Below are 27,577 nucleotides of genomic sequence, written 5' to 3'. Positions count from 1 at the left end.
ATGGGGTAAGTATGGGGTAAGTATAGGATAAATTTACGGTAAGTATGGGGTAAGTTTAGGGTAAGTATGGGGTAAGTATAGGATACATTTACGGTACGTATGGGGTAAGTTTAGGGTAAGTATGCGGTAAGTTTAGGGTAAGTATAGGGTAAGTTTAGGGTAAGTATGGGGTAAATGTAGGGTAAGTTTAGGAAATATTCCTGATTTGATAAACAATAATATTGAGCATGGTTTAGATCTCAGTCCCCCTCCCTGTCACACAAGGCTGGGTTTATTCCCATCCTCCCTTTTTTGGCTCCCTCCCCCTGAGTGCACTCTCTCTCAGTCGGAAGCCCCTTTAAAATGGCCTGAAGGCGCCTTTTCTCTCACTCACTTGAACACTGCACGGTTCCTGCGCTCTAAACTCTGTATATTTCTATTACACCGCGTTCATCTCACAAGGTAATTCTTCCCTGTTGATCTTCAGCTCTTTTAAATGCCTGTTTTCTCCTTCCTGAGTCAGTCCTATGTGCTCTGAGATTCTCTTTAAACCCCGGGGACTTTTATGGGGTTTTTACACTTGGAGTATTTTCACTTATCGGAAAAAAAGCGCGACGAGTTTCATTGTAATTTCCGCTCTATTGTGATCTGTTATTTATTGTGAAACACCAGCTTTATATCCGCAATCTTAACTCTGTTTCTGGGTGGATTTTTATTTATAAATGTTGATTGGGTTGAGTTGGGTTTCGGTTTTTATTCTTTTAATTCATTTTCACATTGAAGTGATGGAGTCGGGGGTTGTGTTGTGGTGTGTGTTGGGGTTTTTTCTGTGTTGTTGTTGGTGTGTGTGTGTGTGTGTGTGTGTGTGTGTGTTTGTGGTTTTTTTTTTTTTTTGTTTGTTTCTTTTTTTTGTTTTTTTTTTTTTTTTGTTTTTTGTTTTTTTTTAAGGAAATGTTGCCCTTTTGAGTTTTATGCTCTCGAATAAACCAAAATACACAGCAATAGCTTTAGGTATAAATGAAGTCATCTGAGTCCCATCTTGCTGGAGGATTTCAGATACCAAAAAAAGAAAAAAAAACATTTCCGGTTTATTGATAGCTGATAAATTGATAATCCAGAAACTTGCCCATTTGACTGCATTAAACTTTCATACTTTTACGTGGGTGATTGTTTATTTTAGATTAATTTGCAGTAGCAGGTATTATTATGCTTTAAATATGTTGCAATATTCGACTATAATAGTCATGATGATGATGATGATGATGATGATAATCTTGAGTTGTATTTCAGATGGTTGTCTGGTTAGAGTAATTAATTAGAAGTTATTTATTGTGCATATTTCCCTTTTACAGAAGTGTAATGTTAAACTCTAATACACTACTCCATGCTCTTCCCCTCAGGGTTTAGTGCTGTAAAGACTTTCAGACTTTCATGCAGTTTATTGACTTCTTATGCTTTATATTGGGCTTAAAAGTGCATCTGTGCATCAGGATTGTGTGTGTGTGTTTCACAAACTACTCCTCGTTTGAATATGATCTCTAACGGGTTTTATTTTTTTCATTCAATATAAACGATTTGAGTCTTTGGGATTTCTGGGTTATTGTTCTTTGTTTGCGCGCCAGTTTTCTTTGCACATGTTGCGTGTTCGAATTCCCGTCTCGCGTTTCACCCCCTCCTCGTTTATAGTGTACCTTCAGGGCTTCCGTAGCGGTACTGGGGGGGGTTGGGGGTATCGCAGCTGTACTTAAAGCACCTCCAGTTAAAGCCGCGCGCGGAGGTATTTCACATTTCTTTTTTATTTTCACTTCATTTTATTGTGCTTTAAAAATGAAAATTCCTGCTTGACGGTTCACTGCTGGTTCATGCGCCCGGCAGCTGAATTGCACGGTTCAATAATTTCTCTTAACATTTATTTTTGTATTGTAAACAAACACAAGCCCGGTTATTAGCAGCTAATGCTAACGCTCCCCTCAGCATTAGCTAGCAGCTAATGCTAACGCTCCCTCAGCATTAGCTAGGAATAGTTGCTAACGCTCACAACAGCACTAGCTAGCAGCTAATGCTAACGCTCCCAATAGAATTAGCTAGCAGCTAATGCTAAAGCTCCCATAGCATCAGCTAGCAGCTAATGCTATCGCTCCCTCAGCATTAGCCATAGATATCTATGAGCATTAGCTAGCCGCTAATGCTAACGCTCCCTCAGCTCACCTTCCTGTGTTTATTTCATAAACAATGGTCACAAACCTCTGTCTGTTTTAGTCAGTATGTTAAATGTACGACGAAAATTTTTTGCGTTTATTTAAAAACAATTTTGAACCAAAAATCGACTTTAATGTATAATTTATCTCGTATATAATGTGTAGTGATTTAGTTGTGCGTTAACAACTTACTAATATTATTAATGAATCATTGTTTTGATGCCCAACATTTAAAGCACAAAACCTTTATGTCTACAACGAGTAGTATTTATTTATTATTATTATTATTATTATTATTATTGTTATTATTATTGTTGTTGTTGTTTTATTATTATTATTATTATTATTATTATTATTATTATTATTATTAATCACATTTTCATGTCTACAATGAAAAGTATTTTATTTTTAATACAATATGCACAGTTTAAGTTTACAGCCTTCGAACAGGATGTAAAATAAATAGTTTAAATATTATTATTCACCGTCAGTTTATTTTGTATATAGTTTTAAGGTGTTGAGTGGTGTCCGGGTCTAACGTCATTTTATTTGTTTTTGTTTATTTAATGTAAATGATCTACCTACAAATCCACATGTATATAAATTATAATCTACAATGCACACAGTTTAGGATTGTCGTGTGACGCGAAGATGGTTAAATTGTTAAAAATGGTAAAATATTGTACATGGTTCAAATTTTTGGACATTACATAAAAATTAAGTGGTAAAACAAAAACGCTTTTAGGGGAAAACGGCGAACTTGGAATAACCCAGTTGTATAAGTACGTACATGTTGTGTGTTCGTGGTATCTTAAGTCTGTAACCTAGTGAGCCAGAGTTAATGTATACAACGATAGAGACTTAAGCACTTCTGTACGTCGCTCTGGATAAGGGAGTCTGTCACGTGGTGTAAATGTAAGTATTGTACTCGTACATGTGTAATGACAAAGTTGAATCTAATCAACACTCCTGCACAAATTCTTTTGGACCTGAACCTTTTGGTTGTCGGTATTTTCACAATTTATTGGAAACACTTTGTAGATCCAACAGCCTGCTTCAGGACACCTCACGGGTTTTTAATTGGATTCAGGTCTGGCTTTCGGCTAGTTCATTCAAACATGTTGGCCATTGTTGGGTTAAGCTTTTCCTTTGTAGATGTGGATGGATGCTTTGTGATGCTGAGAGGTGAAATTCCTTTTCGTCTTTGGCTTACCACCAGACGTCTTGGAGTTTTCCAATAAAATTGAGTGCTATTTGTAGCTATTCATGATTCCATCCAGTTTGGTAAAAGCCTTGGTTTTGTCTGAAGAAAAGCAGCTCTAAAGTGTGATGCTACCACCATCATGATGCACTGTGGGTGTTCTGTGTTCTTTTGGTGATTTAGCATTTAGTCGCTTGTAACAATGGCACCTTTTCAAGAGTTTGGGAATTCACTGTTCAGGAAAAACAACACTTAATCATTCATATGTACCACCAAGTCAGTTAAATCTAGGTATATCGATCTGTCCAGGCAACAGCAAGGCAACACACAAAAGGAGTGGTTTTTAAGGTGGTGATCGCCAACAGTTGCGCTCTGCTTATCCTTCCTAGCTGATGGCACTGAGGGCACATTCGTACCTGCCGTCACAAGGAGATTTGGTGTATCTCTTAACATGGTTGGTAGGAAAGCTTGGAGGAGTTACAGGGAGACGTGCTGTTACATGAGGAGAGCTGGACGGGGCTGGTATCTGCTCCTTTGTGTGAAGAGGATCTGCTGGAGCACTGACTGAACCCTACAGAATTAAATGTAGCAGGCTACTGGTTTGCATGTTTCTGACCAAACAGACTCCATGAAGGTGGCATGAGGGCACTAGTAGGACTTGTGCTCATAGCCTGTTTGCCCGAGAACACCAGGTTTGGCAGGTCTGCTATTTGCGCCGCGTTCTCCTCACAGGTGAGGAGTCTGGAGATGCCTTGGGGAATAGTATGCTGCCTGCAACATCATCCAACATGAATAAACTGCTGGGATGGTGGGTCAGTGATGGTCTGGGGGATATACTTGAAGGGTTGCACAGACTTCCATGTGCTAGCCATCAATTTGAACTTGCTGTCGATGGTTAGCCGACCCTTATTTTCCCCAGACCTGAATCTAATTGAGAGCCTCTGGGACGTCCTGTATCGGTAGATCCAAAGCTCCCAAGTATCACCACAGTCTGGAGTTCTATGATGCCCTGATCAGAGCTAAAAGGAGGTTCTCAGGACACCATCCACCATCTCATCCAGAGAATGCCCAGATGCTGTGGTGAAATTCAAGACTTGACAATTGTTTTTTTTTTTTTTGAGCAATGTATTAAACCGTGCATAAAAATGGACAGGATCTGAGCGGCTTTGATTCTGATTCGTTTCTCGTTCTATTTTCTTTACTCCAGAAAGAGAAGATGAGCGAGACTGCTAAGGACAAGGGCGCCGTCGCTACTAAAGAGAAGGGCGGAGCAGAGAAGAGAGGCAGAGGGAGACCTCGAAAGAACCCACAGGTAAGGAGAAGGACATCGGTAGTTCATTTACGCTGAGAATTTTAGAACGTTCCCTGTTAGCTTAAAAAAAAAGTCATGGTTTTAATCCGTAGTTCAGAAACACACAAAGCAAAAGGGATTTTAAAGGATGTTCCCCCCCCCCCCCCTCCTATTCTCATGCAAATTTGACTATGACATGCAAATTAAAGGAGCAGGTGCACAAGAGCTTGTTTACTTACGTTTGATCTGCACCAGTATAATCTAAAATGGTCCTGGTCATTTCAGCTGTTTTGTACAATCTGCCCCAATTAAACAATTTACCCCAGACTAAGATTTAGAATTGATTTTAAAATCTTCACTTTATTCAGTCAGGGTTTCCGTGTCTTTGGTTATGATCTTTCCAAGAAAGAATTCCGGCCCTGAAGTCTTCCAGTTACATGATCAAGTCTTCACTGTTTGACTGAACATCTTGAACATTATGAATGCTCCTGAGATCACACATTTCCTCAGTGCGTTCTACATATTATCATTATTATTATTGCTTTTTTCCCTCCTGTGACTTCTCTGATGTTTGCTTTTGGGGTGGTATGACGGGATGACGAAGAATTGCACCTTCTGTTTAAGATTTTGTGGCATCGATCGTTCCGTTCTTAGATTCGTCGGAGCTGCAGATTCTTTTTTTTTTTTTTTTTTTTTGTTTTGTACTTTAAAATTGAAGAATGTTTACATGACAAATGGACAAAAAAATCTTTATTTTCCCTTCACTAAGTGTAAAATAACTAAAAATTGGCTAAAAGAATCTGCATCCATCACCATCTCAACCATTAGTGATTCCTCTGAAGTGTCGGAAGCCCACAGTAACGTTCAGGTGTCCACAAACGTATACGCGGTGTGTTGGGGGGGAAACCCAACCAAATTAGTTTCAACCAAATTTACTCTTCAGTACTCTTTTCCCTACACAAATACACCTGGATCAAACAAAGGTGCGTTCACCACTTTATTTACATTCAGCGTACTTTAGATTAACAGCTTGGAGGTTTGACCCTGGAGCCCTGACGAGACCACGGCTGAGTAAAACTCACAAATGCTCAGATGGGTCTCTTCTGTTTCTCCTAGTCTACAGAAAAAAAGTCATCAATTAAGGATCTGGATTTACTTTGTACTAAAGGATCTCAAGTGATTCAAAAGCTTGCTCTCTCTCTCTCTCCCTCTCCCTCCCCTTGTACCTCTCTATCGCTTGCTGTCTCTTTATCATTCTCTCTCTCTCTGTTTTACTCTCTCCCTCTCTCTTGCTCCCCCCTCTCTCTCTCCTTGTACCTCTCTATCGCTTGCTGTCTCTTTGTCATTCTCTTTCTCTCTCTGATTCTCGATCCCGCACCGTATGCGTAGACGTACCACAGGACCCCACATACAGTTCTGAAGCTTTGTGCGAAGGAACTCCCTGATCGTTGACTTCACCGTAATAAGGTTAAGTCGTAGTAAAATGCGCTCAGTCGCGCCGTGCGACTCGGCCGTCCATCATTACAACAGCTAGCCAAGAAAAAGCATTTTAAAAGCAAAAGAAAAAGCATATAAACATTTTATATTAATAAATGTTTTTGCGATCAATTCTTGAGCAAGTTTTGAGCTTCTGCTACATGAATGAAAAATGACTCAGATTTCACTGAGGTCAGGTGTTTATTACTCACTGTTTATTGTTAATATTAATCATCGTCTTTGTCATCGTCAAGCCGCTTATCTGTAATCCACAGCGATTTTGAAACGTTATCCGATGAATCGCTTAATTATCTCTCCCGGCGCTTGTGTATCTGTTCTGAGTGTGTGATTAGTCACAGGAACCGCTAGCTGAAGGAACGCATTCGACGTCAAGCTTGTGAGCGTGTCGGTGCAGGTCTGTGTGTGCCGTCGGTATGTTGTAGAGAAGAAGTAGACTTGAACCGCGCGCGCGCGCACACACACACACACACACACATACACACACACACACACACGTAGTGCTAGTAACGGATTTGTGTACTACAATGCGCATGCTAGCAAACACAACTGTAAGCTTTAGCAACAGTTCCTGAGCTAGAGCACATAAGTCATGTACTGGTCTACTGTTTGTTTGTTTTTTGAACTCGGATTACAGATAATCCTGTACATGTGTGTTTTTTTTTTTTTTTTTTTTAAAAACATCCATGTAGCACCATTAGCTCCTCAACAACTTGTGGAAGTGCGGAAATTCAGAAAACCGCTAACGCAAAAGTCACCTCGTTTATCACAATATCGATGCCTGGTCGTATCGCTCGTCCCCGCCGTGAGCGCCGGGCCGGTGGACCTCGCCTGAATCGGCTCTCCTCTGTCCGTCGCCGTGCTTGATGCACTCGGTGGAATTTGGCAGCTGAGAGCTCTGTGCCACCTGTTGGTCTTAAAGTAGCAGCCGGTGTCAGTTGTGCTGACCTTGAACACTGCTTTCTTTGTGCTGTAACAAAGTCTTCCTGTTAAAAGATTACGTACAGCCAAACATCAACACGACTATTTCGTGAAAGCCTGGATGGAAAGACGCGCTCGTGCTTATCGCTTTGTTTAAGTAGACGGATCCCGGCGCTTACCGAGCTGCGGCACGACACGGAGGCTAAATCTCACTCACTAAATCAACTCGCTTTCAGATTTATTGTCTTATTTATATTATGTGTAGAGTTTCTAGACCGAGACACAAATCTGTTGGTCAGAACAAATAAAAGAGGGTAAAACCTTATATCTATCTATCGATCGTTGCACGACTTCTTGTTTGTTTATTAATTTTAATTTAATTAGTAAAATCGGCGTGTTCCCTTAATAATCCTGAAAGAGACGAGAAGTCGGTTTCCTTTCTTTTGATTTCTGAGACCTGTTTGAGTGAAAGACGATGACACGTGTTTTCACGGCTTACTCGTGCCACACGGCGTCTTCCTGTTTACTTCTCTATGGTAACTCTCGCTCACCCCAAAACCAAACCAAATCATCACAGAGCAATTGTTATAATTCCGCCTTGACGCAGTCAGACTGTACGCTGACAAGGTGATAACATAATAAAGGAAGATTAAAGTGTGTCAGGATCTGACTGGGTTAACCACGTGTCTTCGCTCTGCTCGAGACGACGCTTTGATCGTAAACAGAAGCTCTGACCACAGAACAGCTTGTTTCATGACATGATTTAAAGGGTCCATGTTACAGCAGCTGCATGTCGGTGTCATGCGTGGTGATTTAGGGACACGTGATTCTCTGACGGATTTCTAGTAAACGCTCTGAGCAGCACAGCGCAGAACTCAACCAAAAAAAAGATAACACAGGATGCGGGCTTCTTTGTTGTGCGTGTGTGTGGGCGTGCGCGTCTGTCAGCGCGCAGGCGTGCATATCTGTCGGGGCGTGTGTGCGTCTGTCTGAGGGTGTATGTGTCTGTCTCTGAGGGTGTATGTGTCTGTCTCTGAGGGTGCATGTGTCTGTCTCTGAGGGTGCATGTGTCTGTCTCTGAGGGTGCATGTGTCTGTCTCTGAGGGTGCATGTGTCTGTCTCGGGGGGGACCTGTATGTCTGTTTTTTGGGTGGTTTCTGTTTGTCTTGGGGTTGTGTGTGTGTGTGGGGGGGGGGGTGTCTGACTGTCTGTAGTAAAGTCATGTACATAAGGACCTTCTCTGAGCGCTGTGTTCATGTCCCACTCACGTGAATGGAATCGGGTTTCGTCTGAATTAGTTCTGATGTCACACGACGCGTCTCGACCCAAATCTACGGTCATTTTGAAAAGTTGCGAGAGTCTCAGAATATTACAGATTCTGCTCACGTTCGTTTAAATTTCTGCGATCTAAAATTGTGTATAATTCGTATAGCTGAGACGTCGCGTTACCGCGATGAACTTGATATTCTTCGTTGTTAAAACGATTCATGTACAAATCTAATGAATTTCTGAAATGTTTTTTTATCCTACTAAATTTCGGTCTTAAAATAGTTCGAATCGCAATTTTATTTTTATTTTTTCCCCGTTTCCTTCAGCAGCAGGAGCCCAGCGGTTCCCCGATGCCGAAGAGGCCCAGAGGACGACCAAAGGGAAGCAAAAACAAGGCAAGCTTCGCTGCATCGAAAGGCAAAGTGAGTGTTGGTTAACATTGTTACAGAAAAAAGACATAATCTTGTCACACAGAAATTTGAGTGGGTCGTGTTGCTATTAAACCGTTTAAAAAGTAGTAGAAAAAAGTCGTGTAGTAGAAATTTGTCTTTGATTCGTGATTCTTGTTTTAGATTGACGAGTCAAACGGTTACCTTCCTCTATATTGGTTGATTTTCACATTTAAATTTTAATATCGATTATGACCGAGATCTCTGGGCCTTTTTACCCCTGGTCACTTCATGTGTTTTCTCTGGGCCTTTTTACCCCTGGTCACTCCATGTGTTGTCTCTGGGACTTTTTACCCCTGGTCACTTCACGTGTTTTCTCTGGGCCTTTTTACCCCTGGTCACTTCACGTGTTTTCTCTGGGCCTTTTTACCCCTGGTCACTTCACGTGTTGTCTCTGGGCCTTTTTACCCCTGGTCACTTCATGTGTTTTCTCTGGGCCTTTTTACCCCTGGTCACTTCACGTGTTTTCTCTGGGCCTTTTTACCCCTGGTCACTTCATGTGTTGTCTCTGATCCGATATCTATCTGATTTGTTAAAACTGTTCCATTTACATTAGACCACATAAACGCGTCTCAGCGAATCGGATATCAATCCGATCTTTCTGCTCCCGCCCAAAATGCTAATATATTTTACCTCATTTCACGGGGTAACTGAAACAGAACACACTTTGGTGTGTGCGGTTTTCAGAACGCGATCAAAAAGAAGATGATAAAACTCGTTACGACGTTTATGTTACAAAAAACAGCGTTTACTGTTTGCTGCATTTTCTCTGGCAGCAGCAGCGCGTTTTAAGACCTGACGAGACGCCTGGGTGAAAGATCACCTGAGTGACGTAGTTCAGTTTGGGAGGAGTTTAGTGCTGACGTATGTGGCTTGAACAAACACATTCATTTACACCTGTCCAGTTTCATCTGAAACACGTCCCAGACCACCTCCTGAAGGGGTTTGTACTGTCGGATTTATATCCGTCTCCGAAACGTTTAGGAGGGCATTTAGACCTGGTCTTTTTACCATCAGATAGCTATCGGATCACAGAAAACACATGAAGTGACCGGGGGTAAAAAGCCCCACGGCTGGTGTACAAAATGTACAAATTTTTTTACAGAATAGTTTTTAGACGCGCTAATTTGAACCGTAACGTTTCAAAGTAAACCTAGAGGATGAATCGTCGCATTGTAATTGTCACACTGAACTTTTATTGAAGGGTTGTTTATTAGCTAAACAAAACTAGGCCCAATTTGACCGTTTCTTCCACTTAGGATCAGAGTTTAGCGGCCGTCAGGTAAGTGTTGTTGTAACTGACCTGAGAAGATATTTATTTCCACAAAGACTCCAGGTGAACGCTCATTGTTCGGTTTTAGTTTTCTCTGGGTTTTAATTTCCTCTTTTCTCCGAACGCGTCAGAGTTGTTCGTCTTCCGACGTTTCCAATCGTGCGTTTGTTTTTGTTTTTAAACACTAGTTATAAACGTTCCTGTGTTTACGACTGATTTATAGCTGCTAAGTTGAAAACATTAAAAAGGAACCAGAATGGTCGGTTCTCCCCACTTCCTGTCTCACCATGGCTTCCTGTGGCATTTTGCATGTTGCAGGTGCACCCGTTAGAGGTGTCGTCTCCATGACGACACCCTCCACCTACAACAAACACGTGCGCGTACACGCATGCACACACACACACGTGTGTATACACAGTCAGGCATGTGCACATACACACATTTAGTTTACGTCTTTCCCTCTACTGTTGTCATGACTACCGGCCCGTTCGAGTCTCTGCACAGTACACATGTACACCCTTGCTCAATCGTGTGTGTGTGTGTGTGTGTGTGTGTGTGTGTGTTTTTGGGTCTGCCAGCTGTCTCAGAGCTTCAAACCAGGTGGCCAATGAACTGGAGTGCCCTGTGTGCAGTTCATGTCCGTTTCAAACATAATAGCCAATGAACCCACTGCCCTCTGTCTGAGTGTAGACACACACACACACACACACACACACACAGGCTGACACCCTCTAGTGGTTAGATTTTCCCTCTCTCACACACACACACGTGATTAGTGCAGTATTACTACAGTAACAGTTTTGTTATCTTGACTTTTTCATGGTTAAGTTATTAGTTTTTGGAGACACTATTTTTGCTTGTTCCCTCCTGCTTAGTCACAGGTTTGTTCATTGCACTCTCTCCTCACAAGTCAGCACTCGGACAGAAGAGAGCAGTATGGCTTTGTCGAGCTCTGTGTGTGTGTGTGTGTGTGTGTTTATAGACATTGGTGTGTCGTTCATTGTAGCAAACGTCGACTCCACAAGCTGACACTGTGAGGGTTTAGTCTTGCGTTACTGCTTAGCAAGTGTTAGTGTCTCTGACCTGCGTGCAGTGATGGGGTGTGTGTGTGTGTGTGTGTGTTCTGTATCCTGACCTTGTGTATAACAGACTGAGTCATTTCCTGTTTTAAGGTTGCAGTACATTAAAAACAGTTCACTGTAAAAGCAGAAAGACATAAATGTCGGAATCATCTAACCCATTTGCCCTCTGTCTCTCTCTCTGTCTGTCTGTCTCTCTGTCTGTCTCTCTCTCTCTCTCTCTCTCTCTCTCTCTCTCTCTCTCTCTCTACCCCTCCTACCCATCTGTCTCGCTCTCAGAAAGCAGCTGCTGCGACAGCATCTGCTGGGGGAAAACGCAGAGGAAGACCCAAGAAAGCAGTAAGTCATCCCTCTCTTCCTCATAGAACACACCGCTCAGAAAACAAGTAACCGATTATCACTCACACACTCTGTGTGTACGATCATGTAAGAGTATACACACAACCGCGTGTGTGTGTGGTTTTCTCACTTTACAAGGACCGACGTTCTCAAAGAACTCGATAATTCTGGTCTTAATGGGCTTTTTAACACAATGAATCCCTGATCAGTAAAAACAAAAGAGAAACCTGCTGCAAGCTTGAGGTTGTAATCACAAAATGACACCTCGTACCTTTCTTTTTTTTTTTTTCTCCCCCATTCATTTCTATTGAATGCTGTACAGTTTCTGAAACAAGTTCTCACTTGCCTTACAGCAGCTATAAATTGACTCCTCACCAGTTTTTGGTTGTTTTTTCCTCTCTGACACAAAGCTTCACTTTAATCACAGAGCACAGCGTAACACTGGGGGACTCTGTAAATGTGCAACAGCTCTTTGGATTGTTTTTACTGATATGTACAAGATCAGAAAATACATTGACTATGATGGTGTGTGTGTGTGTGTGTGTGTGTGTGTGTGTCATTGACATGGGTGACATGAAAACATTTGCATTTGGCTTCTTATCAGAAAAGGGGGATTTCATGTGGCATTTGTTTTTCACTCTTGTTTCTGTTTCTATCTTTTATGCACAGTTTCACACTCACACACACACACACTCACACACAGCTCATGTTGACCAACTGGGCCCTTCCCATCCACTCCGAATGGAAAGATCTTGTCCAATGATCTCTCACACACATACACACACACACACACACACACACACACACACACTTCTTTAGTCACCGTCATTCCTAAAGATCTGTTTTATCTGTGAGTATACCACTTGCTCCACCCGCTTCCTCTCTGACAGTGCTTTCTCTCTCTCTCTCTATTTCTCTGACACACACACTCTCTCTCTATCTCTCTCTCTGACACACACTCTTTCTCTCTCTCTCTCTCTATCCGCTCCACACATTCCTCTCACATGAGGCACGGCCCTGGCACAGCGGTTTGGTTCTGTTCCACGTCGAATCACTTAAACATGCCTCCAGAAGTCCTCACCCCTGAGTCATATGTAGCTCATGAAAGTCAGATATTTTGTCTGATTCAAGCCACAAGTTTGTTTAACGTTTCCTCCCGTGCCGTCGATTCGTACGAGGCCGGCACGTAAGTCTCACGATTCAGATTCGCTTCAGTGACCCGGTGGCTGAGAAGCGACAGTAAAATGAACGAGGTGGCGGCTTTACTTCAAAGTGTGTCTCTGTTCCAGGAGGCTCATTTCCACATTTCTGTACAGGTCTCCTCGCTCCGCTTTCAGGAAGATTCGCCTGCGTCTGTTTTCACCCTAAAGCGTTCTGAAGAACAGGGCGTGTCGTTTTTATGAATGAAAGACAAACAGGAGACGGAGCGTACAGCTCGGCCCTGGCCGCGCGCTCACCTGCTCTTTCACCGTGCTCTTTGTTTTGGGCTCGCTGTAGATCAGGGGATTCCCCGGCATCAGAGTCGCTGTAAAATAATAAACTCCACACACCCTCTCAGTGCAGATGATAAAACCAGTACAAACGGCTACTAAAATCTGTTCATTAAACTGTTTGCTCTTGAGATTTACACTGAAAGAAAGAAGACATTTAGATGCAATTATCTATAGACATGTCTAAATAATCATTTATTACAGAGGTGGGAAAATGACACAATATATTTCTTTTACTTTGTGTGTGTGTGTGTGTGTGAGACACTAGACCATCTTTCCTCTCACCTTTTTATCCACATGGTGGCGCTGTTTGTTCCTGTTCAGTCTAGTGGGTTTTTTTTTGTCTCTTATCTGTTTTCAGCTCATGAAGAAAAAAAAATTTTTGTAAATTATATTAAATTATATATAAAAAAAAAAACCTGTAGTGCTGCGTGTCACGATTTTTTTTTTTTTTTTTTTTTTTTTCCCCCCAACTTTTTGATTGACGATCATTTATATCATGTTGTTGATTGGTCCCTGTTCTCGTCCTCACAGGAGAAAGAAGAGCAGCCATCAAAGTCTTCTGAGGAAGAGGAGGAGGAAGAGGAAGAGGAGGAAGAAGAGGAACAGTAGATCAGCAACTCGGCGCTACCTCATACCTCTATCTCATCACTTCCCTTTTGGAAAAAAAAACAAACAAAAAGAAACAGAGCTGGACTTTTTTGCAACATTGCAAAAAAAAAAGACACAGAACCCCCCCAGCCCCCCACCCTCGCAAACGGACTCTCAAATACTGTACGTGTGTGTGTGTGTGTGTGTGTGTGTGTGTACATGCATGCATTCTTGCTTGCATGTCGAACACAAACACTCTGTGTATCTGCTCTCCGGTCACGTGTCATTATACTGGACAAAGATTTCCTCTGATGCAGGTTTCAGATCATTGTTTTGATTCTGGTTTTTTTTTTTGTTTTTGTTTTTTTCTCGTTGCTTTTAACACAAACATTCAGATGTTCACATGCACTCTGGACAAAGGTGAATCAACCTACTTTTATTTTGTGTGTGTGTGTGTGTGTGTGTGTGTGATGGGAGAGGTCAGGACATCCAGGAATTTATTATTTTTTTTTTTTGGTTTCCTTTTTTCCTGGTTTTCTTCTTTTCAGTACAGTGGTGGAAAGGGCTTTGTGTGTGTGTGTGTGTGTGTGTGAGAGACGCCAATTCATCCATTCTTTATCTCTGCTCGAGACGGCGGATGCTTTTAAACTTTTACTCCTCACTCATTTCGTTTTTCAGAAAGATTTTAAATTTTTGCAAAGGAATAAAAGTGGGCGGAGTTAGACAGTGCTTCATGAGCACGGTTGGATGGATTTTTTTTCTTCTTTGTCGTTTTGAGAACCGTATCTTTTTAGAAAAACAATAAAGTAAGGATATGGAGCTAAAATTGATCTCTCCCTCTCTTTCCCTTTCCCTAACAACCACCACCCCCTGCCCACCCACCCCATGCCCCCAATATATTCCCACTTATCCTTCATCATTCAGGTCACTAAACATGCAACAACGCACATTCAATCCTGTTCAATCCCAACAAATCGCATTCTCAAGACAACAGGACTAGACTTAATGTTTTTATTTTTTATTTTTTATTTTTTTTATTTTATTTAATTAAAGTCAATAAACATTTAATATTCATTACTAGCTCTCAGAACTAGCTCCCTTTGTTCTCCACAGGAGGGCGCTGCTCACTAACTGTACAATCTGCTTTCTCATTTCCATTAAAAAATGTTTTTTTTTTGTTTTTTTTTACACAAAACCGAGTCAGGGAATGCCGATTGGTCCAGAACTTTAATGCTGCTACGAACACGGTTAATAAAAGAAAAAAGAATAAAAAAAAAAAAAGTAAACAAACAAAAAAAACCCGGAATACTGCAACGTCACACTCATACCTCACTCTGTGTCAGTTTAGGACAGCTTAATGTTTAAAAAAAAATAATAATAAAAAAAAAATAAAAAATGTACAAAAAAAAAAAAAAAGTGCAGCTTCTGTTTGGCAAGTGTGTGAGCAAACTGTGTGTGGTTTTTTTTTTTTTTTTTTTTTCTTCAAAATTTCTTTTTTTTTGCTGTTCAGTTTGTCTTTGAGTTAGTTGTGTGTGTGTGTGTGTGTGTGTGTGTGTGTGTGTGTGTGTGTGTGTAACAGTAGGACTTCAGAGGCTTTTAGAGAACTCTTTCATAACGGCGTGCACTTAAGTGCACATCGTGGAACGTTTTTTTCCCCCTTCATACGTGAGACTGTAGAGGCCCAACAGGATCGACTGTGTTGGGACAGAAAAAGAAAATATTGTCAGCTTTTTCTTAAATGTTCACCCTGTGTGTGTGTGTGTGTGTGGGGATAGTTTTGTTTTGGTGCAACTAATAAGTGATTTTGTTCATCAAATTATACACATTTAATTGGAATTGTGGAAAAGTTTAACGTTTAACTGTCGGTCAGATTAAGATGAAGATTTAATTAATTTGTTTTCAGCAGATCGCGAACATCCTGCTTTAACCTCAACTTTCACCTCGGTTCCACTTCCTCATTTACACTTTTGGTACTTTGCTGTTAAAAATACTTTGTGTGTGTGTGTGTGTGTGTGTGTGTGTGTGTACGCCTGCACAGAGAACTGGTTTGGGATCAGTCTTACAATATACAAACTCTCTCTTCTTCTTTTTTATTTTTGGAGGCCTGCAAGTATTTGTATTCAGACTGGTAATAAAATGAATGATTCCTACGTGTTCTTGTGCTCAAGTCTTTAATAAATTCTTAATTCCACTTGACGACATTTATTTATTTTTTTTTAAATCCCCAAAATTTGGCTCACCAAGCGTTTAACTTCAACTCCATCGTTATTCTTCTAAACCGTTCTCCACCCAGACCCCTGAAGGTGTGCCGAGGTACGACCCCTCATGGCGACGGTGTTCCCTAACGGCAGCGCCGTCTTTCAGCAGGATGAAGAAGCTGTTCAGGCTCTGAGGAGATTAGAGTTCCTCAAAAAGGTTGTTCAAGGTGATTGAGCTTGTGAAGAAAACACTTTACCGCACACTGTCACTTTATAGGCTCGACCGAAGAATCCTACATTTATTCATATATATATATAAGTTAAAAGTTCTTCAGTGCCATCCATCCATCCATCATCCACTCTCAGGGCAAGCAGTGTTCAGGAACGCTCTGAGGAACCCGATCTAGCTTCTGTGGGATGTGCTGGACAAATAAGTCTGGTCCATGGAGGCTCCAACTCATGACTTGGTCTCGGGTTCCTGATAACGCAACACGCCTTCAGAGGTCTGGTGAAGTCGATGCCTTGATGCATTTGGTGGCACAAGAAGGAGCTACACGGTGTTTTGGTTACGCAGGTGGTTTTAATGTTCCGGCTGATTGGAATATGTGAATACAGGGTTCTCAAAGTTCCAGAAATAGTATAATAAAGAATTAAGAGACATAAAATTTAAAGACATTTTTTATCATTAGTAAAAGCCTTTGACGTTCTGAACTGTTCAAACTGCTGCTACTAACATACAAGGCTCTTAATGGTTTAGCTCCCATGTATCTAACTAGTCTTCTAACACGTTACAATCCTTCACGCTCTCTGAGATCACAAAACTCAGGACTTCTGGTAGTTCCCAGAATATCTAAGTCTACTAAAGGTGGTAGAGCGTTTTCTTATTTAGCTCCCAAACTCTATAATAGTCTTCCTGATAGTGTTCGGGGCTCAGACACACTTTCACAGTTTACATGTAGATTAAAAACTCATCTCTTTAGTCAGACGTACACATAATACATCCCATAATATTGTGCTCTATTACATCAGACTTGCACATTTTTATGAACAGCAGATACGTTAATTCCTCTCCACTGCTTCTCTCTTTCTACCCATCCCGAGACACCCAGACATTGTACCAGCTCCGATCGTCTTCCGTGCGATGAAGATCTCGGACCTCCACTGAGACGAGGGCGACTCTGTGAGAATCCTGACACATCTACAGACCTACCAGCTCCAGTTGGACTCTGTGATACTAAGAGGAGATCTGAACTCCATGTGATCCTTACACCAATACAGCATTTGTCTGACTGTATATTTGTAACCACACCCTCTACTGTCACCCATATGAGGATGAGGTTCCCCTTTGAGTCTGGTTCCTCTCAAGGTTTCTTCATTTACCAGTTTAAGGGAGTTTTTCCTTGCCACTGCTGCCTGAGTCACCTCAGACTTGCTCATTGGGGATAAATACATATACATACACACACACTGTGAACTATATATATCTTGAATTTTTATTATATTAATTCTTTATACTTCTCCTTATGTTTACCTTCTGTTCTATGTTTATGTTCTGTAAAGATGCTTTGAGACAAATGTCCATTGTAAAAAGCGCTATACAAATAAACTTGAATTGAATTGAATTGAGCGATGGGGTTTATTTATTGTTGTTACTTAGGAATTCGTTTTTTTTGAATATCTTGAATTTCAAGATCGTAACTTGGTATAAAGTTGTTTTGAATGACTGAGTCAAAGTCCGTTTTCTTTATAAGAACATTTATAAATAGAATAAATAGTAATGGATTTAAAAAAAAAAAAAAAAAAAAAAACTCTTCCAAAATAAACTCTTGTTTCTATATTCTCTTATAATTAATGTTCTTTCTTGTTGTTGTTGTTGTTGTTGTTGTTGTTATTATTATTATGCTCTAACTACTTTTATCTTTAAAACACACATTTTGGCTTTAACTTAAACTTGCAGGTCAATAAACTAATAAACAAGTGTGTTATGATTAAACAAAAGTGGATTTATTTTTATTTTGAATAAAAATCAATACTTTTATAACATTTAATAAATCTCTTTAATATTATGACCCATAATGTAAGTTTTCTGTACATTTTACAGCACATGCTCGTTTCATCACGTTCAGGTCTTCAGGTTTCCTGAGGCTGATTTGTTCTAGTTTCAGAAGTTAAAGGGGAGGAGTTTACGGTAATCCATGCCAACGATTGGTCGATGCAAGCGTCACGGTCCGACGGCCGACTTTAAAAAGTTATTTATCCGACAACAGCGTGGATTTCATTTCGGCTGGTGTGACATGATGGAAGCAAGAAGTCTGAAATGTGGCAGGTGTGTGTTTTGTATACACACACACACACACACACACACACACACACACACACTTTTCTGGATCAGAAGTTTGCGAGTTCTCAGAAAGTCATTTAGTCACAGAGAGAAAGTCTCTTCTCTGATCTGATCTTGACTTGGTTTCTGAAGAAGGTTTCAACAGTAAACCGTATAAAGTGTAAGGATGACCGACCTGATATCATAACACATCACACACACACACACACACACCATCAACAGCAAAATAAATAAATAAATAAATCCTTCCTTCCACACCAGCAGGTTTCAGTATCAGAGCAGGAAGTGTGAGTGCTGAAAATTCTACCCTGATTTTCAGAACTCCTTTAAATCTTAGGCTTATATAATGATGATGATGATGGTGATGATGATGATGATGATGATGATTACTATTATGGTATATAATGCATATCATTTATGTGATGTTTAGGAATCCACATCCAGAACTGGTTTCCATGGATACTTAGTCACATCTTTGGATAGCAAGCAAATGCACAGAAAATGTAAACTAATCTGACATTTCTGATGCGTCACTATCACGATTTTAAACATTTATCCGTATCACTACGTGTTTGGCTTCAGTACATACTGTAGATCAGTCAACTCTACGAATAAATACACTTCTGTACACTTACAATGCTTTCTATGGGTTTCCTATTTGCATTATTGTGTGTTTGTGTGTCTTTGTGTGTGTGTGTGTGTGTGAGAGAGAGTGTGTGTAATAAATGCATCGCAGCATCGCAGCATCGCAGCATCGTCCATTTCCGTCTCTTGCTTCCTGTTTATTTTTTTCTTTTCTCGGCGAAGAGACCGGAGCGACGTGTCCAAAAACGTGAAGAGCGCTTTATTCTCCAGAATGTCGAGCGTTAGAGTAAAAATCACATCTTCTGTGAAACGTTTCGGTTTTTTGGGAGAAGAGGCCACTGCTGTTGGTACGACGTCGTCCAGCCCTGCGACACGTTTTATTACACAGAACAAACGAAAGGATCAGAACATGAGAACAATCAGTGCAGAGAAAAGTCTATAACAGTAATTCATAACTTTAGGCAGGAAAGAAATCTGGCAACATGGTGACTGACAGGAGTCACAGCCAATCAGAGGGAGGGAAACTAAGACTGAGAAGCTGATGTTGTACTCTATGTATAAATAAAAAAGACGTTTCTTATCTTTTTATCTTGTAGCTTTATAAAGGAACCTTTATTTAATCACCGCCTAAAGAATCAGATTTCATTCTTAAATATAAAATATTTATAATTAATAATCTATAATCCATAATAATCTATAATATATACTTATAGCTCTGGTTAATTTCTGGGGCTAAGAAATAATTGCAGTGAACATCACGTGTGAACACAGTTATATTAAAGTGGTGGCCATCTTGGACCAACATTTTCCTCAGTATATGTTGCTGCGGTTCGCTGCTCGTACTTAACCCGTAGTTAACGCTTCATCACTCTGTACACTCCTAAATCTGATAAACCTTCTAATTTGCATATTCGCAGCATCATCAACCCTGATCGAATAAATCCAGCGTGCTTTAAATAACGGCTCGTATCAAGCTTTCACATCAGCGAGGAAACAACGTTCAGGTCTGATGTTTTGCACCCGAGTAGATTTTATCTTTCACAGCCGGTGTTGGGCAGTACGGAAGTGTATTGCATTCACTTGAGGAAAAAAAATCTACTGTTTTTCTGAATTAACGAGTTAATTATCTCGGTATTATGAGATAATTTTTCATGAATAAAAAGTTTTTTGCTCTGTTTTTCTGAATTAAAGACTTAATTATCTCAAAATTATGAGAAATTTTTTTTGAAAAAATTTTTTTCACTCTGTTTTTATGAATTAACGAGTTAATTATCTCAGAATTATGAGATCATTTTTCATAAAAAAATAAATAAATAAATAAATAATTGTTCTGTTTTTCTGAATTTTTTTTCAAAATCCTGCCAGGAGCTCTATTTTAGGTGGATTGCATGGACGTAAACATGTCCAACCTTTCAAGTTTAATCCGGTTTTATTTTACTTTGGGTTTGAGACATTCTCCGGCGCCTCAGTTGCACTCCATGGGGATCCAGTATTTTCAACAATTGCCTGATTGTCTCTTGTGTCACCACATAACCAGCCTGAATGCATTTCAGATGCATCATCTTATATCCGTGAAGCATACAGTACCATATCGGTTCAACTGATCCTGGAGAAACACAGCAACGTCAAGCAGATCAGAATGTTCTTTTCGTCTGAACAGGCGCAAAGTTGACGCACTAATAACAACACCATTTATATTACTTAAAGACAGCAGAATCTCCCAATGTCTCAAACCCAAAGTAAAATAAAACCGGATTAAACTTGAAAGGTGGGACATGTTTACGTCCATGCAATCCACCTAAAATAGAGCTCCTGGCAGGATTTTGAGGGATCTCATTAATTCAGAAAAACAGAACAATTATTATTTTTTTTTATGAAAAATGATCTCATAATTCTGAGATAATTAAGTCGTTAATTCAGTAAAACAGACTAGATTTTTTTCCTCAAGTGAATGCAATACGCTTCCGTAGGGCAATAACGTGTAACTGTAGTCTCTTTCTTTACTTTTGACAGTAACTAATACTCTAACGCATTACTTTTTAAACAAAGTAACTCCGTGACGTTACCATACGGTGCGTTTGTCCGTTACTTTTTTAAATGAATTAATTTAGGCTGAAGTTTAGCCTACAGACTAACCTGTTTACAGCAGCGACGCATTGTAGGACTGGTGGATGCCAAACACTGTAAACCTGAAGACGCCGCACTGTGGGCGTGTTTCTGTTTATTCAGGTATGTGCGGCAGTAACAACAAGTCGAGGCGAGAGCAAGACGAGTTTCTCTAAGTGGAAATATGCTCATTATTACACTTTAGTTGAGCATAAAGACAAAAACCTTTTAGTCAAATGTAAGCTGTGTCTTTCTGGTTCGAAGGTCCGATCTACTGCGATAAACAGCAACTCCAATCTGGAGGTAGAAACCACACACCTCGACGAGCACCTCCACATGTGTATGAGAGCGGCCCTGACTCCATTCAAGCCCAGGTTTAACCCAAACCCAAACCCAAGCCAAACTAGAGCTCAGTTCTCTCACTGAGATATAAAAGGGAAAGTTAAGCACTTTATTTAAACATACACAATTTTCACATTTTATTTATTTTTCTCTTATTTTGAAATGTAGCCCTTAATTTAATGAGAGAACATTATACATATCTACAATCATACATATGTTCAGTTCTATGTTACATGACAATAAATATTTAGTTTTTGACTTGTACTGAATTTATTTGATTTGACAGTCAGGTATTGATTGCTTGCAGATGTTGATACAACTACTAGGCTACTTAAATATATATCACACTAACTAGTTAGACATTATGATCTTCCGGACCTTCGCTTCAAGAAATTTTCTCTTACTGGACCTCTTTCAATTTTAGTTGAATACCTCTGGTCTAGACCATAACGCATAAAGCGGCATTAATGGGAACATTAACAGTAACGCGTTTGGCGTAAAGTAATTTTGGCGTAAAGTAATCAACAAAGTCATTGAGTTACTTTTTGAATGAAGTAACTAGTAACTGTAACTAGTTATTATTTATTAGTAACTAGCACAACACTGTTCACAGCTTTATCCTCTGTTTTTTCTCTTTTTAAATTTGTCGTCCGGTTGAGCAGCCGTTCGTTTGTTGATATACGCCGTGTTTCACCGCCTGACTCTATCTAAAGAGCTGTTTATGTTCAGCGTTCTTCAGCTACGTCCTGATTTACACCTGAAACGAGGCAGAAACACTGTTCAGTTTCTGATTGGCTGTTTGTTACTAAGCTGTAACGTTCTAACGCCGCTTTGTTTCACACTGTACACGTTTGGCACCGAGATGTGGAGATAACACTAAAAGCTTCAGAGCAGAATTTAATAACCTGGTGGAAAAGCCGTGTTGATGCTGCTTCTGAATCACACGACTGAACGGTTCCTTTACCTGCCGGTTAAACACTGGGTTTAGAACGATGGAAACCTGGAGTTAAAGGTGGGGTCTCCGATGTTTGAGAAATGCTTCAGAAAACTGAGTCGGGCTACCAAACAAAACAAAAATCAAAACTAACGTGTAGCCAATGAGCAGAAAGGGGCGTGTCTTGTCGATATGGGCGGAGAGAGTGTTCAGTGCGCATGTGTGACGTTAGCAGAAAGCGGTTTTAACATTGACATGGAGGATAAAAACAAAGAAAGAAAGAGAAGAAAGACTTACGATAAGGTAAGAAGTAGGACGTGTTAATATAGGATCAGCTTTCCAGCGCTGGAGAGAACTGAAGGAGCAGGAAGTTGGTCACATATTCACAGATTGGAGTTTCCTGAGTCAATAACTCCTGAGCTAAACGCTGTTACTACACAAAACACGGTTGTAGCTTCGTCTCTACATTACTACGATAGAAAAGAGGTGTTATTTGTGTAGTAACAGCGTTTAGCGTTTTTCTGCTAACGTCACACATGTGCACTGAACACTCTCTCCTCCCATATTGACAAGACACGCCCCTTTCTGCTCATTGGCTACACGTTTGTTTTGATTTTTGTTTAGCTTGTCGTCCGGACTCAGTTTTCTGAAGCATTTCTCAAACAACGGAGACCCCACCTTTAAGCGCAGAGTGAAAAATGCTAATTAATGACCTTAGTGTCATCTTCTCTCCACATCTCCTGCTCGGCTTCGTTCAGCTCCTCGGTCGGGTCGTACGTATACACCGGGAGCAGCTGATGCCGTAATCTGTCGATCCTAAAAAAAAAAAAATCATCAGACATGATTGATGTTGTGTCAGGACTCTGTTGTGTTTTAGACGTGTGTTTGTCCCTCTGTTGATGATCTTACACTGAATTTTAGTGTTGAAGAGAAATCTGAGCTGCTTTTTAGATGAACAAACACTCGGAGCTTCTCAGAGAGCAGAAATGGGTTTGATATCAACATTTACTCTGAAGATACAAACATCTGTGTGGGAAAAAACATACTGAACTTTTCTATGAATCTATCAGCTCTAATATTGTAGAGAAAAACAGAAATAGTGATGAAACTCTACACGTTGTTAAAGTCCTGAGTGTTTACGTTCATCTGAGCTTCATATGAGCCTGATAATTCATTTGCATACTGCGATCTGATTGGCTGTTTGATTTTATGGCTTTTATAAGATACTTTAAACACCGAACTCGTCTTGATATGTAAATAAAATTTGGTATAAAGGAGACGTTTTTTTTCTTCAACAAAACGTTGTGTGTCAGTTATTTCAGCCAATCTGATGTTATTATGGTTGAACGTGTTGTAAATTTACCTTTGCCTCCTCTTCACGTACATCACCTGCAAAACAGGACACGTCATATAACAGAGCGATGAATTAAATCACATGAAAACTTTAGTAATGTTTTTTAATCTATATTAATTAGTTCTTCTTCTTCTTCTTCTTCTTCTTCTTATTATTATTATTATTATTATTATATTCTTCTAAATTCTTATTTCTATCTTATGTCTATCTCTTATAATTCTCTTTCTTTTCTTCATTATTTTCTCCTTCATTTATTCTCTCTCTCTCTCTCTCTCTCTCTGTTGCTCCTTTTTTTCTTTCACCTTATCTCTCTCTTCATTTCCTCATTCCTTCTCTTCTCCCTCCTTTTTCATCTCACTTTCTCTTTCTCTTTTCCCCTCCTTTTACAGCTTCTCTTTTACTTTTGTTCTTTTTCGTTTCCTTTGCCTCTGTTACACTTTCCTTCTATTTCTCTTTGCTATCTTCTTTCTTTCTTTCTTTCTTTCTTTCTTTCTTTCTTTCTTTCTTACTTTCTTTCTAACATTTAACCATTTTTTAAAAACCTGAACCTAAGCAGTTTCTGAACCTAAGCAGTTTCTGAACCTGAGCAGTTTCTGAACCTAAGCAGTTTCTGAACCTGAGCAGTTTCTGAACCTAAGCTGTCTCTGAACCTGAGCTGTCCCTGAACCTGAGCTGTCTCTGAACCTAAGCAGTTTCTGAACCTAAGCAGTTTCTGAACCTAAGCTGTCTCTGAACCTGAGCTGTCCCTGAACCTGAGCTGTCTCTGAACCTAAGCAGTTTCTGAACCTGAGCTGTCTCTGAACCTAAGCTGTCTCTGAACCTAAGCAGTTTCTGAACCTAAGCAGTTTCTGAACCTGAGCTGTCTCTGAACCTAAGCTGTCTCTGAACCTGAGCTGTCCCTGAACCTGAGCTGTCTCTGAACCTAAGCAGTTTCTGAACCTAAGCAGTTTCTGAACCTAAGCAGTTTCTGAACCTGAGCTGTCTCTGAACCTGAGCTGTCCCTGAACCTGAGCAGTTTCTGAACCTAAGCAGTTTCTGAACATAAGCAGTTTCTGAACCTAAGCAGTTTCTGAACCTAAGCTGTCTCTGCACGACTCTTCCTGCACAAAGTCACATTTACATCTGAAATAAAAAGCTTCATTGTCTGGAGCCAAACTTGATTGAGTCATGTGATGTTTCAGCAGCGTTCTTCAGCTTAACCCCTGCATCTGCACACACTCATTTTAGGAGATATAAATACTACATAATATGTCTGATAATCCTGAACCCAGGTTTTGTTGATTTACATACCACCGCTAGAATAATCCCGGCGAAGGTGATGATGAGAAACGGGAGCAGCACATACGTCAGGGCCACGTCTCCTCCGCCCGGGTGAGGGGACACGGTGGTTGTGTTCATTTCAGGGGAAAATCTCTCTCTCTATCTCTCTCTCTCTCTCTCGCTCTATTCGTTTGTTCCTTGTCTTCTGTGTTCATATGACTCCCACATGGTCCGTCCCTCTCCTGGTCTGGGCTGGACCAAGCCTACATGGAAGAACAAGAGTGTTAAATATCTGAACCTGATTACAGCCTTTAAAACCAAACAAGTCCTGATTACAGGATATTTTTCTGTAACGATCTTCACAAATCTCAGTTGTACAAATTGAAGTTTTTTGTGGAACTTTATCCAGATTGGAGCTCAGTTGGCTGATCTGAATATCACACTGCTGTCATATAACTCTGACGGATCCTCATCATCATCATCATCATCATCATCATCATCACCTTAAGTTTAAACATACTCAAAGAAAATAAAGATATTATTTACTTGTAAGCAAAAGGACCAAACATGATGTGCTCCATGATTATATGACTGTATTAATGCACTTCATTTCCTAGCTATCTGTATAGCTGCTAGGTTTTAGCCTTGTGTAAAGACTAGCTAAGGTATTTGTCATTTAATTTCACAACTGATTCGACTTTCAGAGGACGGATATGATTCCTGTTGTCTAAGTTAGCCGCTTCTAGAACGTTTCAGAATCCACGACTTGTCATAACGTTAGCATTGTGGCTCTAGTGCTAAACTGAAGAAGCAGACGCCAGACACAAAACATGTCCTAGTGTTGAGGTAAGAGGGAACTTGTGTAAATGTGCCAAAGTGTTGCAGACAAACACAGTTCCTTCTCACAATTGGATTCCAAGTAGAAATTTCTTCCTGTCATTATTTATTACACTGTACTTACATTTTGTACTATAAAGTGTACTATACTACATGTACTACTATACTATACACTAGAAAATATAAAGAATTTCATTTTAGTTAGCAAAACGTACAACAAGAACACAACTAGCTAGCTACATTGACAAGCTAATATAGAAATATCTGAACTAGCTATCTAATGTAACAAGCTAACTAGATTTGTAAAGTTCGTCGCGACAAACTTTGATGTTGGCTTTGACGAGGCAAGTATTCGCAAAGGCTGGTGCTTTTTGGAGGCGAGTGGACATAAGGGTCAGTGTTACTTTTGGAGGCAAGTGGACAGAAAGATAGGGTGCCAAAACATTTGGAGGCAAGTGGAGACGAGCACGTGATGTCATCCAAATTCTCCAGATTCTCCTGATCCTCATTGGGCTGAGTGTTTTGATATGTCACATGTCCATGTTGTAAAAAGTTTTTTGATTTTGCATATATTGGGGGCGGGGCTGCGGGACAACCGAAAGGCCAGTCGGTAAACCAATATAAAAGTTTGTTCAGAGTATCACCCTAAAGGAGCTGGCTGAGTTTGGTGTAGATAGTTCGAAAGCTTGCCGAGTTATAAACCTCCAAAGTTTATAATGGGAGTCTATGGGAAAAAGGGCCATTTTGAGACCCGGTACCGGAAGTACCGGTACTCGGATCGCTTAGAAAAGTAATAGCAACAAACTTCAGACCAGGGTCTACAACAAGTTTTACAAGTTTAAAATCTACAAGTTTTAGTGTGTAAATCATTTTCATTGTATGTCGATCCCAATCTCGTTCCTTACACAACTCATTTGCATGTCGTGACACCCAGAAAACAGCATCAAATGTAAAGCCGCACAAACAGCTTATCTTTAGCAATATAAAAACATTTCTTTTGCTGTAATTAAATTGTTATTTTCTACATTTATGGGTTTGTGTTTGTGTTTATTTTTTCATTGATAACGCTGATAAAACCAAACAACAAAATGTTCTCAATGCTAGTCTTAGTCACTTGCCCCTTTTCCACCAAAAAGAACCGGGTGCTGGATCAGAGCTAGCGCTGGTGCTGGTTCAAAGTTGGTTCCACTGGCGAACCTTCTAAGAACCGGTTTGTCTTTCCGCCGGCTAAAGAGCCGTCACAGAGCCAAGTCTGATGTCACTGTATACGTGTCACGTGTCCCATCAACGTTAGCGCAGCAGCGACAAACACAAACACATCAACAATGGCGGATGTTGCTTTACTGTTAATGCTCATGGCTTTGTGAACCTACATTAACACCCAAACGCGGCGAATCCAACGTGTACGTGCAGCTCCATGTAATCTGTATAAACGGAGGTTGTTATCGAGAAAGTACATAACGTTATTTTATCATTAACACAGAAAAAATTTAGCCTTAGCATGTAGCTACCTACTATAATGTGTGCTTAAAGTAAAAGTGTATTAAACATTAGTATATTTAAGGTACATTTTCAAACGCGCTAACAGTAGCCCCGCCCACAGCCCCTAACACAAGCAGTTCTTAAGTCTAGACCAGCAATGTTTTGGTGCTACTTAAGAACCACTTTTCCTGGTTCAGAGCCGGTGCGTTGGTGGTCGAAACAAAAAGAACTGGTTCTAAATTAGGCTCTGGCTCCGAACCAGCACTCGAACTGCCTCAGTGGAAAAGGGGCAACTGACCTACTGACCTAGCATGAGGTTGCGTCTTTGATCGAGACTTAATAATTTCGACTCAGTACGATTTAAGATAAAATCTGTTCTTATCCTGGTTAATAAACAAGGCCCGCTGTTACAAAGCAGATTTACAGCTAGCAGAATGTAGATTTCGATCCCTAGCGAGTGCCGAAATAATAAGAACGCCAGATGCTGTTAGCCGACTAGCCGCGTCACACGTCTCAGTGCAGACGACTTCACGACTCAGACTTGTAGTTAAAGTGAACCTTCAT

At 40.3% G+C, this 27,577-nt stretch overlaps 2 protein-coding genes across 6 annotated transcripts in view; one reads left to right on the top strand and one right to left on the bottom strand.

Moving 5' to 3' along the window:
* Window positions 1-316: 316 nt before the first annotated feature.
* On the top strand, window positions 317-15,724 carry hmga1a (high mobility group AT-hook 1a). Of its 3 annotated transcripts, none has more exons than XM_060894597.1 (5): window positions 317-441; window positions 4,586-4,690; window positions 8,680-8,775; window positions 11,434-11,493; window positions 13,518-15,724. In XM_060894597.1, the coding sequence occupies exons 2-5, from the start codon at window positions 4,595-4,597 to the stop codon at window positions 13,593-13,595; spliced, it is 330 nt and encodes a 109-aa protein (XP_060750580.1). In that variant the 5' UTR covers window positions 317-441; window positions 4,586-4,594; the 3' UTR covers window positions 13,596-15,724. The 3 variants fall into 3 exon arrangements, with proteins under 3 accessions (XP_060750580.1, XP_060750581.1, XP_060750579.1); XM_060894598.1 differs by lacking the exon at window positions 317-441 and adding an exon at window positions 1,677-1,756 and having other exon boundaries at window positions 8,683-8,775; XM_060894596.1 differs by lacking the exon at window positions 317-441 and adding an exon at window positions 1,677-1,756.
* A 2,030-nt stretch (window positions 15,725-17,754) lies between these two features.
* smim29 (small integral membrane protein 29) overlaps window positions 17,755-27,577 on the bottom strand; it is a 10,968-nt gene continuing 1,145 nt past the window's right edge. For all 3 annotated transcript variants that reach the window (XM_060894841.1, XM_060894840.1, XM_060894842.1), the window contains 4 exons: window positions 24,725-24,957; window positions 23,444-23,469; window positions 22,794-22,896; window positions 17,755-19,063 (listed from right to left, as the gene is read on the bottom strand). In XM_060894841.1, coding sequence (XP_060750824.1) covers window positions 18,992-19,063; window positions 22,794-22,896; window positions 23,444-23,469; window positions 24,725-24,832 — 309 coding nt within the window. In that variant the 5' untranslated portion in view covers window positions 24,833-24,957 and the 3' untranslated portion in view covers window positions 17,755-18,991. The remainder of the gene's footprint in view (window positions 19,064-22,793; window positions 22,897-23,443; window positions 23,470-24,724; window positions 24,958-27,577) is intronic.

This window comes from Tachysurus vachellii, chromosome 19 (genome assembly GCF_030014155.1).
Source record: "Tachysurus vachellii isolate PV-2020 chromosome 19, HZAU_Pvac_v1, whole genome shotgun sequence".
In the NCBI taxonomy this organism is placed as follows: domain Eukaryota; kingdom Metazoa; phylum Chordata; class Actinopteri; order Siluriformes; family Bagridae; genus Tachysurus; species Tachysurus vachellii.
Note: the sequence above shows the minus strand (reverse complement) of the source record. Positions and strands in the feature narration are given on the sequence as shown.

What these genes read in the sequence shown, in the direction of transcription:
- hmga1a (XM_060894597.1), top strand. Translation starts at nt 4,595, where the DNA reads ATGAGCGAGACTGCTAAGGACAAGGGCGCCGTCGCTACTAAAGAGAAG. An exon ending in TCGCTGCATCGAAAGGCAAA is followed by an intron (nt 8,776 to 11,433) that starts GTGAGTGTTGGT and finishes TCTCGCTCTCAG; the next exon opens with AAAGCAGCTGCTGCGACAGC. An exon ending in GAGGAAGACCCAAGAAAGCA is followed by an intron (nt 11,494 to 13,517) that starts GTAAGTCATCCC and finishes TCGTCCTCACAG; the next exon opens with GAGAAAGAAGAGCAGCCATC.